At 57.7% G+C, this 17,453-nt stretch overlaps 1 protein-coding gene across 3 annotated transcripts in view; it reads left to right on the forward strand.

Annotated features, from left to right (window-relative positions):
- LOC140425814 (uncharacterized) overlaps window positions 1-15,862 on the forward strand; it is a 150,851-nt gene extending 134,989 nt beyond the window's left edge. For all 3 annotated transcript variants that reach the window (XM_072510217.1, XM_072510216.1, XM_072510218.1), the window contains 2 exons: window positions 2,302-2,419; window positions 15,503-15,862. In XM_072510217.1, coding sequence (XP_072366318.1) covers window positions 2,302-2,419; window positions 15,503-15,673 — 289 coding nt within the window. In that variant the 3' untranslated portion in view covers window positions 15,674-15,862. The remainder of the gene's footprint in view (window positions 1-2,301; window positions 2,420-15,502) is intronic.
- The last annotated feature ends 1,591 nt before the right edge of the window (window positions 15,863-17,453 follow it).

The following is a 17,453-nucleotide window of genomic DNA, read 5'->3' on the forward strand; positions in this document are numbered from 1 at the left end:
CTTCCACCGATGCACTTGAACTAATTTCAATTTTCGACCTGCTACCTATTCACAAAATTTACTTTCATTGCAGACCTTCTCTTGTGAATGTTCTACTGTGGTGAATGTATTATGCCAATAATCCACCATTGTATTTGTATCTGTGCTGTTGCCCTTGTATTTGTATCTGTGCTATGCTGTTGCCCTTGTGGGCTCCTCCTATGGGCCATTGTATGGCATTATCCATCGGGGAACATGTTGGGGACTGTTTTGGCTCCGCCCATGGCTCATCCCCTTGAAGGGAGGTATAAAGAGCAGTCGACCTGTAGGTGGTTCTCAGTATTGGATCAGTCGCAGGCAGGCACTGTTCTTAGTTGATTAAAGCCACAGTTTACTTCTACTCCCATCTTGAGTGAATTGATGGTCGCATCATCTACCAGGGTCAAGCAAAACATAATCACTTCCTGCTAAAACATTGCAAGAAATGTGATATGAGACAGTGTGTGAGGGAGGAGTGAGATCCCTGAGTCAGACAGTGGTTTCTGCTTCTGCCCACCTCTTTTACACAATTATGGTTCAGAATCAATCATATTTTCAGCATTAATTCAGCATCTGCATGGCCATTCATGTCTTTACTTACCTTGCTCAGCTTGGTGAACTCTTTAAAATATTTCTAGTGCTGAATAGTTGTCTGTTGGGGTCATAGAATTGACATTGACATCCATTGTCACCTCCTCCCCCAACCCCCAAGTGCCTGCAAATCCTTTGATATGGAGCTTGGGAACGAAAAAGCTTTTTCTTTCTTGTCTTTCCTACTTCAAGCAGCATTTCCAATGTTGCTTCTGAGGACCGGTTTGGCACCACACTTGCCCACGTTATGCTCCTCCTTCTTCCATTGCTTTCTGCATTCAAGTGCAGGTCCTTCTTCTCTGACTTTCTCTCTTCCTTTCTCTTCCCCTCCATGTCCGCTGCGTCACCTGATGTGCTTCTGACTATTTAACTTGCAGCAGCCTTTGTCCCAACAGTGGAGACACAGTCAGGAGTGATACTTCATTGAAATCCTGCCCTGGGTGCCTGGGTGAGAACCTTTCCCCCTACCAGATGAAATGTGGCCTGACGTTTCTGAGGTTCATGCTCATGATGTTGATGTCTGGCCAATTGAGAAGAGATTATAGAGATATGGGCCGAGATTCTCCGAAATCCCGGCCAAGTGTTGACGCCGGTGTCAAAACCGGCGCGAGCAACGCCGGCGTCAACGGGCCTCCAGGCCCAGTCATTCTCCCCTTCCTCGGGCTGTGCTGTGCTCCGGCGGCGAAAGCCGGCCCTACACGGCCTGCGCTGGTTCGCGCATGCGCGCCTCGACCGTCTCCGTGCAAGTCCGCGGGCAACATGGCGGAGCCCTACAGGGACCCGGCGCGGAGGAACATAGGCCCCCCCGGAATTAGCACGCACGCCGATTGGTTGCCCCCGATCGTGGGCCTGTCCACCGTGGAGGCCCCCCACCGGAGTCGGCTCCCCCTGGGCCCCCACCAGGACGGTCCCCGCAGCCAGAATGGCAAGGTCCCGCTGAGTAGGACCATATGCAAACGACTTGGCGGGCATTCGGCCCGTCGAGTGTGCAGAATCGCCGAGGGGGCCGCTTTCAATGGCCCCTGACTGGCGCCGCAGCGACCTTGCCGGCGCGATTGTGCCGATTCTCCGGTCGGAGGAGAATCGGCGACCAGGTGTCAGAGCAGCATGGCGGGATTCGCGTGCCTCCCGAGCGATTCTCCGACCCGGCACGGGCTCGGAGAATCCCGCCCATGGAGGTTTAAAGCCGAGCCATCATCGCCCATGCAGTCAACCTTGCTACCATGCAGTATATGAAAGTGATAGTCATCATAGTCCCAGATGACCACAGGTTGCTATCCCCTTTGAGACGGAGAGAGCTGACAGGTGGTGATTTAACCTGAGGGTCACCACACCTCCAGCGAAGGACAAGGTTGAGAAGACGTTCATGGTAATCGCAACCATTATGGGAATTGAAACCACACTTTTGAGATCGCGTTGCATCGTACATCAGTCATTCAGCCAACTGAGCTAACTGATCTCCCAATGCAGTAGAGAAAGGTCTGTCCTATGCTGCAGCATCAATTCTTGTTTTCTCCAGCAGATAAAAAGTATGCCACTTATTGTCAAATCAAACTTCTGGGGCGAAATTCTCCCGAAGGTTTTGGATGGACAATTCTAACTTTAAGTTCAGTTTTGCTTTCTTGCAGCAAGAGTTCAAGTAGAAAATACATCGATCCATGTGCAAACATATTTCCATCTGCGTTTTTGCAGGTTTACTATCCTGAAGAATGAATCTTTCGAATTTGGCACCCCGGAAGAAACCAATCCTCTGTTACAGAAACTTGCGTTTTTTCACCACTTTACTGCAAGTTCTGTACCTTCTGCTGAGGTAGGTTCTAAACTATGGTGTGCATAAACAGTGGCAACAAGCCTTAGATTAAAATATGCAACCTCATTTTGGAAACAGTATAATGTGTTATAGGAAAAGGCAACTACACTGATCAACGAGTTCCATTTTCAATTTTAATCTGTTTGTTTGGTGAGAAAGATATTTTTCTGAAATGGAATACATTTTGAAACAGAACAATAAAATGTTGTGTGTTCCTTGGGAAGAAGTCAAATGCCTTCACAGCACTCCTTGTGGGTCATGGGGGACAGAGGTGTTTCTGCCTGGCCTGCAACCTCCCCCATGATCAGGGGCGAAATTCTCCGTTATCGGCGGAAAAAACGGCGCAAATCCGACTTGCGTCACGTCGGAAAAATGGGTCGAAAGTCTCCGGCCCGAAATGGGCTAGCCGCGACGTAACGGGATCCGCGCTTGCGCAGTGGTTCACGCCGTGCAGCATCATACGCGCTGCACGGCGTGACGGCTCATAAGGCCGCGCTGCTCCCCCCCACCCGACCGGAACACCCGACCGCAACACCCGACTGGATGGCTGGCCGCCGCTCAGCCCCGAGGTTCGTGTCACGGGATGTGGAGGCGCTCCTGGACGCGGTGGAGCAGAGGAGGGACGCCCTGTATCCCGGGCACGGCCGCAGAGTTGCCCCACGCCACAGCCGGCGTCTGTGGAGGGAGGTGGCAGAGGCCGTCACCGCTGTGGCCCTAACACCACGGACAGGCACCCAATGCCACAAGAAGGTGAACAACCTCGTCAGAGCAGGCAGACTGAGCCTCCCCTATATCCCCCCTCCCCCATATCCTCCATATCCCCCCTCCCCCATATCCCCCCACCCCATATCCCCCCTCCCCCATATGCCCCCTCCCCCATATCCCCCCTCCCCCATATCCCCCCTCCCCCATATCCCCCTCCCCATATCCCCCCTCCCCATATCCCCCCTCCCCCATATCCCCCCCTCCCCCATATCCCCCTCCCCCATATCCAACTTCCCCATATCCCCCCTCCCCCATATCCCCCCTCCCCCATATCCCCCCTCCCCCATATCCCCCATATCCCCTCTCCCCCATATCCCCCCTCCCCCATATCCCTCCCTTCCCCATATAACCCCTCCCCATATCCCCCCTCCCCCATATCCCCCATATCCCCCCTTCCCCATATCCCCCCTCCCCCATATCCCCATCCCCCATACCCCCCTCCCCATATCCCCCCCTCCCCCATATCCCCCCATATCCCTCCTCCCCATATCCCCCCTCCCCCATATCCCCCCTCCCCATATCCCCCCTCCCCCATATCCCCCTCCCCCATATCCCCCATATACCCCCCTCCCCCATATCCCCCATATCCCCAAGTGAATCCAGCCCTAACCTTAACCTCTGCAATGCACGCGCAACCGATGGCGTGCATTCATATACCTGCCTAACAGTGTTGCCTTTTACCCCTGCCACCCCCCCCCCCCACAGGATAAGCGCGCACACAACAATAGGGAGCATGTGGGGACTGGAGGAGGCCCCGCTGATGAGAGGCCACTGACCGAACACGAGGAAAGGGCCCTGGAACTGGCTGGCGGACCTGACGACCGGGAGGTTGCTGATGCAGAGGTCGGGGGCGTAGTAGCAAGTGAGCCACCGACAGCCCGTCCCCATATCCCCCCTCCCCTATATCCCCCTCCCCCATATCACCTGATCACTGCCTGATGTCTAACCATGCATGCTTCATTGTGTATCGCAGGACCAAACGTCCAGGCACCCATCCCCGCAGATGCAGACCGCCCGCAGGATGACCCTCGGAGGCCACGGGAGACGGAGAGACCAGGACCCTCCAGCATGCGACGCCCGCAGGATGCCCCTCGGAGGCCACGGGAGATGGAGAGACCCACACCCTCCAGCATGCGACACCCGCAGGATGCCCCTCGCACACCACGGGAGACGGAGAGACCCGCACCCTCCAGCATGCGACACCCGCAGGATGCCCTTCGGAGGCCATGGGAGACGGAGAGACCTGGAGCAACAGGGAGACGACACCCCCGACACGTGCGGGAGCGACCACCCAGCGACGAGGGGGGCAGCCACAGGCCCCCGTCACATCCGAGCCAGGACACCACTACCCAGGACACCACTACCCAGGACACCACTACCCAGGACACCACTACCCGGGACACCACTACCCGGGACACCACTACCCGGGACACCACTACACGGGACAGCACTGCCCAGGTAGACGAAATACCGGACAGTGACTCAGAGTGGATGGGTGGAGACGAACCCCCACCCCAAAGTGCCATGGACTCAGAGTGGGACGAAGAGCACGACACAACGCCACTGCTGTCACCAACACCCTCCACCATCGCAGAAACACTCACCACGGTTGGGCACTTTAGTGATGAGGCGTCTGGTACACTCACTGGTGCGCACGACACAGCCGTCCCGGTACAGCAGGTGGAGGTAGGAGCAGCAGAGGGGCCGGGCGGTCGGAGGGCAGCCCAGCCCAAGCGAACATCTGCCGCCCAGATGGATCCCGGGTTCCTGGAGTTACCACACCCACACATAGATCCGATGCAACCACCGACCCGGAGACGAGCGAAGAGGGTGACGGGCGGCTTGCGGCGGCTGCAGTCGCAGGTGGAGGAGTCCACCCGCATCCAGGAGCTGGGAGTGGTGCCGGTCATGCGTGCCACCCAAGCTGACACCGCACGGGTGGCGTCCGCGGTGGAGGCAATGGGTGCGACGGTGTCAGACATGGGGAACGGTTTGCGAGGCCTGGGGCTTTCCGTGCAGGCGGCGTCTGTGGCCCAGGAAATGGCTGCCCTCTCACAGGAGGCCATGAGCCAGTGCCAGCGCCAGATGGCAGGGGCGCTCAACACCATAGCCCAGTCTCTGCAGGCCATGGCACAGTCTCAGCAGGCCATGGCCCAGTCTCTGCAGGCCATCGCTGAGGGCATCGGCGCCAGTGGCCATGTGCGAGCCGGCGTCGCACTGTCACAGACAGGGTTTGCCAACCCCCTGGGCTCCATGGCTGCAAACCTGCAGACCCCTGTCGATACCAGCACGGGCCTCCAGGACTGGCAGCGCCAGATGTCGGGGGGGGCGTCGGATGGCCAGTCCGTTCACATCCCCCACCCATGTAGAGGCCTGGGGGCCATCGGGCACCCCGAGGGAGGAGGAGGTGGTGTGGTCCGTCCCGGCTCCCCCTGTAGGGGGGGTCCCGGTACACCGCGACACCTCGGACTCCCCCCCCTTCCGCCCCAGGTGCATCGGGTGGGCAACGGGCAGGACAGGCTAGCAGCTCGCCATCCCAGTCGCCCGGGCCGTAGCCTGGCCCATCTAGGCCAGGACGCCCCAGGAAATGGCCGCCAAAGGGATCCAGTGTCAGAGGGCATGAATCACAGGAGTCCACCTCCAGTTCTGCTGTACCGTCTGGGGAACCACGTAGACGTAGTCAAAGGGCCCGGAAGGCCAAACAATTAGACACTGAGTAAGTTGGCACGGGTGCAGGGCACAGATGAGTTTTAGGGGCTAGGGCACGTGCATGAACTCCTTTGGTTATTAAAGTCAACGTTACACCTACAAAAGCTGCCTTTGTGCTCTGTCCAAAGCGTGCGGGGGTGTCATGTACGTTGAGCGCAAGTGTGTGTGTGAGGGGTGGTCTTACCTCAGCCCCAGGTGAGTCTGCCCCCTTCCCCCTGGGCCGCCATCAACATCCCCCGGGCAGAGGACGGGACCGTGCGCTGCAGTGTCACAGCCACATGCAGGGATGGTCCGGGTGGATGGTGGTACTGTGGCCATGGGTCAGACATAGTCCAACGATGTAGAGCCAAGAGCTCACCGCAGGGCGGGTTGTCATCATCCTCCATGGCCTGCAATAGACACGCGTCCACCCGCAACTGTTTGAGCCCGGCCCGTTGTGCCGCAGGTGGATCGGCAATGGGGGGGGTGGTGTGCATGCGGGCGGGGTGGGTGGGGTTGGGGAGGGGGGTGAGGGTGCTGGGTGGGTGGATGGGTGGGGGGTGTGGGTGGTCGGCTGTTGCCATGGTGTGCGGTCTGTGGCCATACTACCCGATTCCCACGCCCATCTAGTCAGTGAAGCGGGCATCTATCAGTCTGTCCCGTGCCCGCTGGGCCAGCCGGTAACGGTGGACAGCCACCCGCCTGTGTCTACCCCGTCTGCCCTGACCATTACCCCCATCCCCCTCATCTGGGGAGGACTGCGCCTCTTCCTGCTGCTCCTCCACTCCGCCCTCCTCTGCCTGCGGCACATCGCCCCTCTGCTGGGCTATGTTGTGCAGGACGCAGCACACCACAATGATGCGGCCGACCCTATCTGACCGATACTGGAGGGCGCCCCCAGAGAGGTCCAGGCACCTGAAACGCATCTTCAGCACGCCAAAGCACCTCTCTATCACTCCCCTTGTCGCTACATGGGCATCATTGTAGCGGTTCTCCGCCTCATTGCGTGGCCTCCGTATAGGCGTCATCAGCCACGATCGCAATGGGTAGCCCCTGTCGCCCAGCAACTAGCCCCTCAGCCGGGGATGGCGTCCCTCGTACATGCCGGGGATGGATGACCACGACAACACGTATGAGTCGTGTACACTGCCTGGGTAACGGGCGCAGACGTGCAGGATCATCATGCGGTGGTCGCAGACCACCTGTATGTTCATCGAATAGGTCCCCTTCCTATTGGTGAACATGGCCCTGTTATCTGCAGGTGGCCGCACGGCGACGTGCATCCCATCGATCGCGCCCTGGACCATGGGGAATCCGGCCACGGCAGAGAAGCCCACGGCCCGGGCATCTTGGCTGGCCCGGTCCACGGGGAAGCGGATGTAGCGGTGCGCCATGGCATATAGGGCATCTGTCACTGCCCGGATGCACTGATGCACCGATGTCTGCGATATGCCGGACAGGTCCCCACTCGGTGCCTGGAATGACCCCGTTGCATAAAAGTTCAGGGCCACCGTAACCTTGACGGACACGGGGAGAGGGTGTCCCCCGCCAGTGCTATGCGGTGACAGGTGTGCCAGCAGGTGGCAGATGTGTGCCACGGTTTCCCGCCTCATCCGGAGTCTCCTCCTGCATTCCCGGTCCATGAGGTCCTGGTATGACTGCCGGGGCCGGTACACACGGGGCGCCCTCAGGTGCCTCCGTTGCCGTGGGGCCGCGACGTCCTCCTCCCCCTCCTCGTCCTGTCGGTCAGGTGTCCCTCCAGCCTGGGCGGCTGCCGCCTGTCCCTCTCTGGCACGCTCCTCCTCCTCCTCCTCATCCAGGGCAACATAGACATGAGCGGCTGCCGCCACGGCGGCCAACATCGCTGGATGATCGGAAAACATGACGGCCTAGTGGGGGGGAGGGGAACAACGACATGTCATCAATCCCATATCCCCTCCTCCCTCCAGCCAGGTGGCATGGACCGCATGGGTCCAACTGTTGGAGGCTGGCACCTGGCCAGGTGGACCAACTCACTTGCCCTCGCATCCCCCTCCTCGGCACGGACCCCCCATCCCCCTCCCCGGCACGGACCCCCCATCCCCCTCCCCGGCATGGACCCCCCACCCCCCTCCCCGGCACGGACCCCCCATCCCCCTCCCTGGCACGGACCTCCCCCCCAACCTCCACCCCGGCATGGACTCCCCCATCCCCCTCCCCGGCACGGACCCCCCCCATCCCCCTCCCCGGCACGGACCACCCCCCCAATCCCCCTCCCCGGCACAGACACCCCACCCCCCTCCCCCGCACGGACCTCCCATCCCCCTCCCCGGCACGGACCCCCCCCCAACCTCCACCCCGGCACGGACCCCCCCCCCCAACCTCCACCCCGGCACGGACCCCCCCCATCCCCCTCCCCGGCACGGACCCCCCCCCAACCTCCACACCGGCACGGATCCCCCATCCCCCTCCCCGGCACGGACCCCCCCCCCAACCTCCACCCCGGCACGGACCCCCCATCCCCCGCCCCGGCACGGATCCCCCTCCCCGGCACGGACCCCACCCCAACCTCCACCCCGGCACGGAAAACCCCCCCACCTCCACCCCGGCACGGACCCCCCCCATCCCCCTCCCCGGCACGGACCCCCCCCCCAACCTCCACCCGGCACGGACCCCCCCCCAACCTCCACCCCGGCACGGATCCCCCATCCCCCTCCCCGGCACGGACCCCCCACCCAATCTCCACCCCGGCACGGACCCCCCCCAATCCCCCTCCCCAGCACGGACCCCTCCCCCATCCCCCTCCCCGGCACGGACCCTCCCCCAACCTCCACCCCGGCACAGACCCCCCCTCCAACCTCCACCCCGGAACGGATCCCCCATCCCCCTCCCCGGCACGGACCTCCCCCCCAACCTCCACCCGGCACGGACCCCCCATCCCCCTCCCCGGCACGGACCCCCCCCCCAACGTCCACCCCGGCACGGACCCCCCCCCAACCTCCACCACGGCACGGACCCCCCCCCCATCCCCCTCCCCGGCACGGACCCCCCCCCATCCCCCTCCCCGGCACGGACCCCCCCCCCAACGTCCACCCCGGCACGGACCCCCCATCCCCCTCCCCGGCACGGACCTTCCCCCTCCCCGGCACGGACCCCCTCCCGTCATTCCCCCGGAGCCCAGCCTATTCTAACCACCCCCCCCGCCGCACACACACACACACAACCCGAGACACACCTCTCCTCACGCATTCAGACTGCGGCCACGCCATCGCCTGCCCAGAGCCAACCCCCCAGGCTGTTACTCACCTCCACGCTGGTCGGCGTGAACCTGGAGCACAGGGTCACGCCGATGAAAAGGAGGTTTGATTCACGTCGACGTGAACGGTCATCACGTCGACGGGACTTCGGCCCATCCGGAAGGGAGAATATCGGCAGGCCGAAAATCGGCTGCCTTGCGCAGACCCGTGACATTCTCCGACGGCAGCGGCGACATTAACGCCCTGCCGACTTTTCTCCCTTCGGAGACTTCGGCAACCGGCGGGGGGGGGTGGGGGGGGGGGGGTGATTCACGGCGGCCAACGGCCATTCTCCGACCCTCTGGGGGGTCGGAGAATGACGCCCCAGATGTTGCCTGCTACAAACCGGCCCTTCCTCAGGATTGGATACCCCTTTGAGGTTGGTCAGTAATTGCACCCCTGCACCCAAATTGTAGACCTGTGCGATCAGGAATTGAAAGTCCCACCGCCGCCATTTAATGTGCCAGGGTGACATTTAATGCCTTCCGCGGAGTGAGTTTGGTGCAGAGGTATCTAATGACGCAGGGTGTTAGGGTAGGGACTCTGCCACCTCTACCCTGATTACGTCCGGGGAGGACAGGCTTATGGATTGCCTTCCTTCTTCATTACCAGTTGAGGCCCTTAAGTGACCAATTATTGCCGACTTTAGGGCCTCATCCCCTGCTGCAGGTATTGGCCATGCAGCAGGCAGGGAATTCGATGTGTGGGAAACCCAAAAAGCAAATCCTGAGGCGTAACCCGTGGGCCTCGGCAGGCGGGAGGAGTAGCGATCCTCATTGTCAGGCACTCAGTACATGAACGAGGGACCTGGCATCAGGAAGGACACGGGGCACGTGTCCACTTAGAGAGAGAGTGACCAACTCCTTTCCCATGTTGCCGACAGGCCCCCGAGACCCCACTAGCCCATCACACTCTACGGTCCTGGGTCTGGGATGGGTGCATCATGGGAAGCAGCTGCAGCCTCTTCCGTGGCACTGTTGAGCAAAGCTCAACTGCCGGCCTCTGGGTGGCTTGCAGCTGTGTGGGGATGAATTGTTTTCCATGCGCCCTTGGTCCTGGGAAGACCTGCTGCTTCCTAATTTAAGATCGGTGCTTAATTTGGTGTGGGTGGGGTAGGGACTCCTTCCCAGTCTGCAGGTGTGTAGTACCAAATTTTGAAGTACCAGAGCCCAAGTCTATTTTAAAATTGTTTTCCTATGCATTAATCATTTAAATCTCAAAAGTCAATAAAACTATGGATAGAATTTTCTGTGTTTTTTTTCTCTGTTCGGGAGACTAAGGGCGGGATTCTCCGTTGCCCGACGGCGATATCGTATTCGGCGATCGGGCGGAGAATCCCGGTTTACGACCGAATCGGGGGCGGCGCCTGTTTTCGGATGCTCCGCCCCCTCCAAAGCGGCGTTCTCGAGGAGTACGCCGCACGCCGTTCGGACGATGTGAACAATGACCTCAGAATGTTACCTGAAGGCCCTCCCCCGATTCTCCGCCCCCGACGGGCCGAGTTCCCGGCCACGCGGGGCACGTGTGCTCTCAGTTTTCGGGAACCATGCTGCTGGCCTGGGTGGGGGGGGGGGGGGGGGGTCGGGGGGATTGGTGGGGGGTGGTGAGGGGGTGTCCAGGGGGGCACTATCTGGCAGGTGGGGTCCATGTTGTACGGCGCGAGCGCTGCAGGTCGTCGCCATGTGCACGAGCGGCCACGGACCCAGCAATTCTCCAGGTGTTTATATCGGGAAGGCCATGCATTTTACGTGGCGTGGCTGCTAGCCCCTCACCGGTCGGAGCATCAGTGAGGGGGCAGCACCAACTTTTTCATCGTAAAACCAGACACGTCCTCTGGACATAGCCTAAAAATTGGAGAATCCAGCCCAAAGTTTTCCTGACAGCGTAGAATCGTTCCTGGTCCCCGTTGGCACTAGGAGTGGTGTCCAGGAGCGATTCACTGCCCTTCTCCATGTAAATTTCTGCATCGGAGGGGAGCACTCGGGATTCTTTCAGAATCCCGGTGTCAGCCACCATTTTGAGTGGGCAGCCGGATACTGAGATCCAGCGGCTCCACCCCCCTACCCCACAATACAAATATTGCAGCCACCCACACCACCAGTGGAATTATGGGTCACCCCCCCACTCCACAGCACATACATGTGAGGGTTACCCACCCCCCCCCCCACGACCCCCTCATCAGACCACCCAACCGAGACCCCCCATCAGATGCCCCCATCAGATCCCTCCAACAAAGACCCACTATCAGACCAATTCCAGCCTCCCACCAGACTCCCCCAACATGGGGGGGAGGGGGGGTCCTCTGATGGGGGTTTCAGTTGGTGGTCTCTGTGGGGATTCGGTTGGGGGTCTGATGGGTGGTTTGATGGGGGTCTCTGTAAGGGCCCTGTTGGAGACCTCTGTTTGGCATCTCTGATGGGGGTCCGATGGAGGGGTCTCAATTGGGGATGCCGGGCACCAGTCTTGGGCTGCATTCTCCGACTTTACGCCCGAAAATTCAGCGCAAAATGGCCACCGATGCACAGTGTAGCTGGGAGCTGGCATTCCAGCAGCGTAGAGCACCCGGCTCTAACTGCCGATATGGCCCGAAGTATTACCGGGTCCGTGGCCACGTAAGGCAGCGACCGGCAGCGGCCGCACCGTGCAACATGGCGCCGGCCGCTCGCAAACCCGTCCTGCGAAATAGTGCCCCCCCCCTTTGGCCGGCTCGCGTGCCCCGGACCACCACCCCCCACAGTGCCCCCAGCCTCTGGCAAAGTCCCCCCTACGCGCAGATCGGCCCTCCCCTGACTGTGGCAGCGCTGGACTGTGTCTGCAGCCGCCAAGCCGAGTTCCCGACAGAATGAGACCATGAGAGACCCACGGCGTCAGGAACACGGCCGGTCGGGGGCGGAGCATCGGGCGGCGGGCCTCAGGCAACGTCCTGAGGCCGTCGATACGTCGCTTTGGAGGGGGCGGAGCATCGCAAAAGCGGCACCGCCCCCGATTTGGTCGGGAACTTTGAATATTGTTTTTAGCCCGAAGCGCGATTCTCGGCCGGATCGGGAACCCTGCTACTACCGCCGGACAATCCAGCCCAAAGTGTTCTCTCAGGCGGGAAAAGCGGTGTGAAACCCACTGTTTGCAGTGCCGGACCTGCCCACCAAAATTTTTTAAACTTTTAAAAAGATACTGGAGACAGGCCCCATGATGACATGCTGCTGGGCGGGCGCTGAGTGAGCCCACCCCACCAGCAACCTCAGCTTTCAAGAGACTGTGGCCCCTTTCTTAAAGAATGACCTAATCTAAAAATTGGATCCTCTCACAGAAACGGTCCCCCCCCCCCCAAATCCCTCCCATGGACCTGCCGCCCCATAAGAGAACCCCCCCCCCCAGCCAATACCAAACACCCCCCAACAAAAGCCCCCCCAAGCACTGCCCTCTGGCACTGCCCATTAGCAATGCCCCTTACTGCCAGGGTGCAATGCTTCGGGAAATCCAGCCGGAGTGAAAGTTGTTTTGGGACTTCCGCTGGATTTTCAGCCACCTCTGCCATTCTCGCCCACTGGAAACAGGACAGAAATCCAGGTCTCTGATGTTTAAGTAAAAAACATTTGCCTCCCTTGTTGCCTGTCCAGTCCATTCTTGCGGACCCCATCCGCATCTGCCGGGACAATGAAATGATGTTCTTTTCTATGGTAAGTTGCCCAGAGCCTGGTTGGGAATAACATCCCGAATCTTCCCTGGCTCTTGTACAGGGCCACCTTTGCGTGGTTGAATTTGGCCCTGCGCTTTGCCGGGTCCACCCCTATGTCCTGGTACACTCTTATTTTATGTCCCTCCCAGTTGCACGCCATCATCTATCGAACCCAGCGAAGGATCCTCTCTCAGTCCTGATGCTTCTGGCTATTATTGTCCTCAGCTGTTCCCCGGCCCTGGGCTTTGGTCGGAACAACCAGTGAGCCCTATCGATCTCCGGCAGTTTGGGGAAACTGTCCCTCCCGATTAGGTTGCCCAGCATTTGGGAGAGCTTGTTCTCTGGGTCGCCAGTCTCTCTCTCTCGGAGGAGGCTGGGGACCCCCTCACCTCCTGGGTCCGCCGACCCGCTTGCTTGCCGAACCTCTCCTTTGCTGCAGTTTCTGGTGGCCCTGCGGCCTCTTGAGCTTTTGCTTCCTGGCATTTTTGTTGTTCGTACTGTTGTTGAGGGTGAGGGGATGTTTAAGTCTGGTTTTGCGGGCTAATTTTGGCCAAAAGTATCTATTTCGCTGTCGTATGGAGGAGAGCCAGCTGGTGTGCGACTACTCAGCAGATCCCCGTGTGTCAGTATCATGCAGTTCTAATTCTAAATATCTCTGGCTGAATATATAACTGTTTCTGTCCCAAAGATTTCACAACCCAGATTCCCAGGTTTCCCGCACCATACCATGCCTCCTTTCCTAGCATCTTAGAATGTGAAAATTCCTCCTGGCTTGGTCTCAGACAAAAAAAAATGTGAATAGAGGATAAAAGGAAATGGAAGGAGGGAAGATTGAAGGAGGCCTCTGGCTTCTCACACTCCTCCCCTTGGGGAGAATGAGTGGGAAAGAGATAAATGGAGGACTAAGGGTGAGGTAAGTACCAATGGAGTCAAGAGGATAGAAGTATGATTGGATTATCAGGTAATCCAAATGGGAAGAAATGAGGGAATGAGTTAAGAGGGTGATTGGAAGGACAGAGGACAGTTGCAAGATGAAGGAGTCAGTAACATGATAGAAACAAAGAGGTGGGGAGAAGTAGTGTGATTGAGAAGGAGCTGAGAGCTATCAAAGGCCTATTTTCATGGGCATCTTTTTGAAAATGTAGCCAACAGCTGTATTGTGTGTCTCCCTTCCCCTAATTCCTACCTGAAAAAAAAAGGCAGAGGGATGCAGAAGTAGAGGCAGATCAACACAAAAGACATTAAAGACGAAGAGCGCCATTCTCCCGCCGCTATGCACTCAAGCGAGAGCGCAACATGACCAGAGGCTGCCGGGAGAGCCCTGCAGCGAGCTTCCCAACAGCCTCCGTGCCTCGCGGGATTCTCCAAAGTCCCGCGAGACGCCGGAGTCGGAACTCCTCCCCAAATGGGCAAGACCGAATGCCGCTCGCGGAAGAAGGTCACAAACCTACTTACGGCCTACCTGCCCGGGATCCACGGCCGCCCTCGATTCCACGGTTTCCCCAGGGAGGCTGCAGCCGGACGCCGATCAGGGCTGATCCACACAAACGTGGACCAGGTGGAATGGTACCCGGGGGGTATCCCGGGCCATCGGAGACCCCTGGGTGGTATGGGTAAGTGCAGGGTGGCCCCTGGCCCTCTCCCTGGAATGTGGGCACCTTGGCATTGCCACCCAGCACTGCCAAGGGGCCCGGATGGCACTGTTAAGCAGGCAGGAGCACTGCCTGGGTGCCAGGGTGGCATTGCAAGGGCCAGGTGGCGAGGGGGCCATGCCCATGAAATGAGGGTTGGCGGGGGTGGTTGAAGGGAGGGCAAGTAAGTACGGGCCTCCGGGAGGTTGGGTGGTTGAAGGGTGGGGGTCCTAGAAGGCAGCAGGTGCTGTAAGGGGGTTTGGGGGGGCTGAACAGGGACGACCCCAGGGACCTCATAGCAGGGTGTCCTCACTTGAGGGTTGTGAGGTAGTGTCCATGTGTGTGTGGGGGGTGACATTGCCCGTGGGTGGGGGATGTGGGGGACCCTCAAGTTCACTTTGAGACTGGGGCACCCTTTCAAAATGGCGGCCTGATCTCTGAGTTCAGCTCCCCAGTGCTAAAAAAATTCTTAGTGGGAGCTAAACCGGTGAGAAACTCCCCAGGGCCCAAAAAAGTGACTAAGTGTCACTGAATAGCAGTGAGGCACCCACTTGCAAAGCCGGCAGGAAACTCCCTAGAAAGCCACCACTAATTGACTTAGACATTTTGGGGAAGACTCGTGCCCCAAGAGCCCATATTCTCTGACTTTCTTGGGCCTGCACATGCTTTCTGCCAACCATTAATAATTCTTACACCTTGATTTATAATGGAAACTCTCAGAAAAAATATCACACACACCCTTCACCACCATACTCTCCACACAATGAAGGTGGGAAGTAATGAGGCAAATAAAAATAATGATAGAATCCATGGCGGGGCTCCATTGGCAGCGGGATTCTCCATCCCGCCAGCCAGCCAATGGGATTTCCCATTGTGGGCAGCCTTCGGGAAATTCCCAGGCGTGGGGGCGCTGCTGGCGTAACGGAGAATTCTGACAGCTGAGTGTCCAGCCCCATGACTTTAAAATAGGCGTGAGTTATTGTGTGTGTGTGTGTTTCGATGTAGCACACTGAATTGTTAAACGTTTTCTTTATATTTTCCTTTTCAGGAAAAGTTATGTCTTTTGGCAGTTTCCCTTCCAGCACACCAGCTCCTCAAGCTCGCAGTTCAGGATGCTCTGCTCTTTATCGTGCAATGTATTTTCAAGTGCTCCTCAAGACATGTGAAGCAATGGTTCCAGTATAGGAAGTTGCCCTTTACACTTCTATGTGGACATTAGAAAATAACACACTTTGGCTGAAGTGGACCCAGATTACTGAGCACACCAATCTGTTTGGAAAAATACATCTTTTATTCGTTTTTGCAATTTCACACTAGGGGGGGGCGGTGGTGGTTAAGGAGGTTTTAGCATAGCTGTGCTTGTACCATATTCTCGAGTTGGAAATAAAATCTGGCCTGCCATTGAAAAGGTTTCAATTGTTTGCTGTTTGAAGGTGAAGTACTTTTGCCCATGAATACTTGGTAACTGCCACTTTTCATTAACAATGGATTCAACTCCTCTGTCCTTCAGCAACATGCAGAATAGAAATGAGGCCTTCCCTTTCCCGCCGCCAGCCCTGTTGCAGTCAGCACAGGTACCTCTTTGGCATGAGCTGATTGATTTGATTTATTATCATGTGTACCGAGGTACAGTGAAAAGTATTATTCTGTGTACAGTCCAGACAGAGCGCTCCACACATGAAAACACATAGGACATGCATAAATACACAATGTAAATACATAGGCACAAGCATCGGGTGAAGAGTGTGTACGATACCTTGCTTTCTGAAGTCAATGACTAGCTCTTTAGATTTGCTGACATTGAGGGAGAGATTGTTGTCGTTGCACCACTCCATTAGGTTCTCTGACTCTCTCCTGTATTCTGACTCATTGTTCTTCGAGATCTGACCCACTACGATCGTGTCATCAGCAAATTTATAGATGGAATTGGAGCCAAATTTTCCCATACAGTCGTGTGTCTATAGAGAGTATAATAGGGGGCTAAGTACCCAGCCGTGCGGGGCTGCAGTATTGAGGATTATCATGGAGGAGATATTGTTGTTTATCCTTACTGATTGTGATCTATGGGTCAGAAAGTCGAAGATCCAGCTGCAGTGAGGAGCCAAGTCCTAGGTTTTGGAGTTTCGATCGGAGATTGGCTGGGATTACAGTGTTGAAGGCATAGTTGTAGTCAATGAATAGGAATCTGATGTAGGAGTCCTTGTTGTCGAGATGCTCCAGGGATGAGTGTAGGGAGATAGCGCCTGCTGTGGTATGTGAATTGTAATGGATCAAGGCATTCTGGGAGTATGGAATTGATGTGTCTCATGACCAACCTCTCGAAGTACTTTATAGTGATAGATGTCAGGGCGACCAGATGGTAGTCATTGAGGCACGTTGCCTGGTTCTTCTTTGGCACCGGTATGATGGTGGTCTTCTTGAAGCAGGTGAGAACCTCAGAACGGAGCAGGAAGAGGTTGATGAGAGGTTGCTAGAGTAGAGCCTGTCTTCTGATCTGCCCCATTTCAAGTTCTCCAGGTAAACTATGCCAGAGGCAGCAGAATTTGCCGAACCTGCAGAAAATGGAGCTGGATGCCTAATAGACATTTGCCTGCTGAAGGTCTCTATCTTGGCTCCATTTTTAAAGAGCTCTGTGCTGCCCATAACGTCGTTCCTGCTGTTTCGGGTCTGCAGCACCAGTCTGTAATCACTCCCAAATGCACAAAAGCTAGTAATTCGTAAATCATTCAGCCACAGAGTTTGTTGTGCCTAGCAAGGTTCCTTGGGCTGGATTCTCTGTTTGGGAGACTAAGTCCCGACGCTGACGTGAAAACGGTGGTGTTTTATGCCAGGTAAACTGGCGCAAAATGGGCACCAATTCGCCGGCTAGCAGGGAGGCAGCATAGAGCTCCCAGCTTTAGCTGCCGATACGGCCCCGAGCATTTCCCGGTCCGTAGCTGCGCATGCGCCGCTGCCGCACTGTGCTTCATGGCGGACTCAGCCCGTGGACCCGGACCGCA

This window comes from Scyliorhinus torazame, chromosome 6 (genome assembly GCF_047496885.1).
Source record: "Scyliorhinus torazame isolate Kashiwa2021f chromosome 6, sScyTor2.1, whole genome shotgun sequence".
NCBI lineage: Eukaryota > Metazoa > Chordata > Chondrichthyes > Carcharhiniformes > Scyliorhinidae > Scyliorhinus > Scyliorhinus torazame.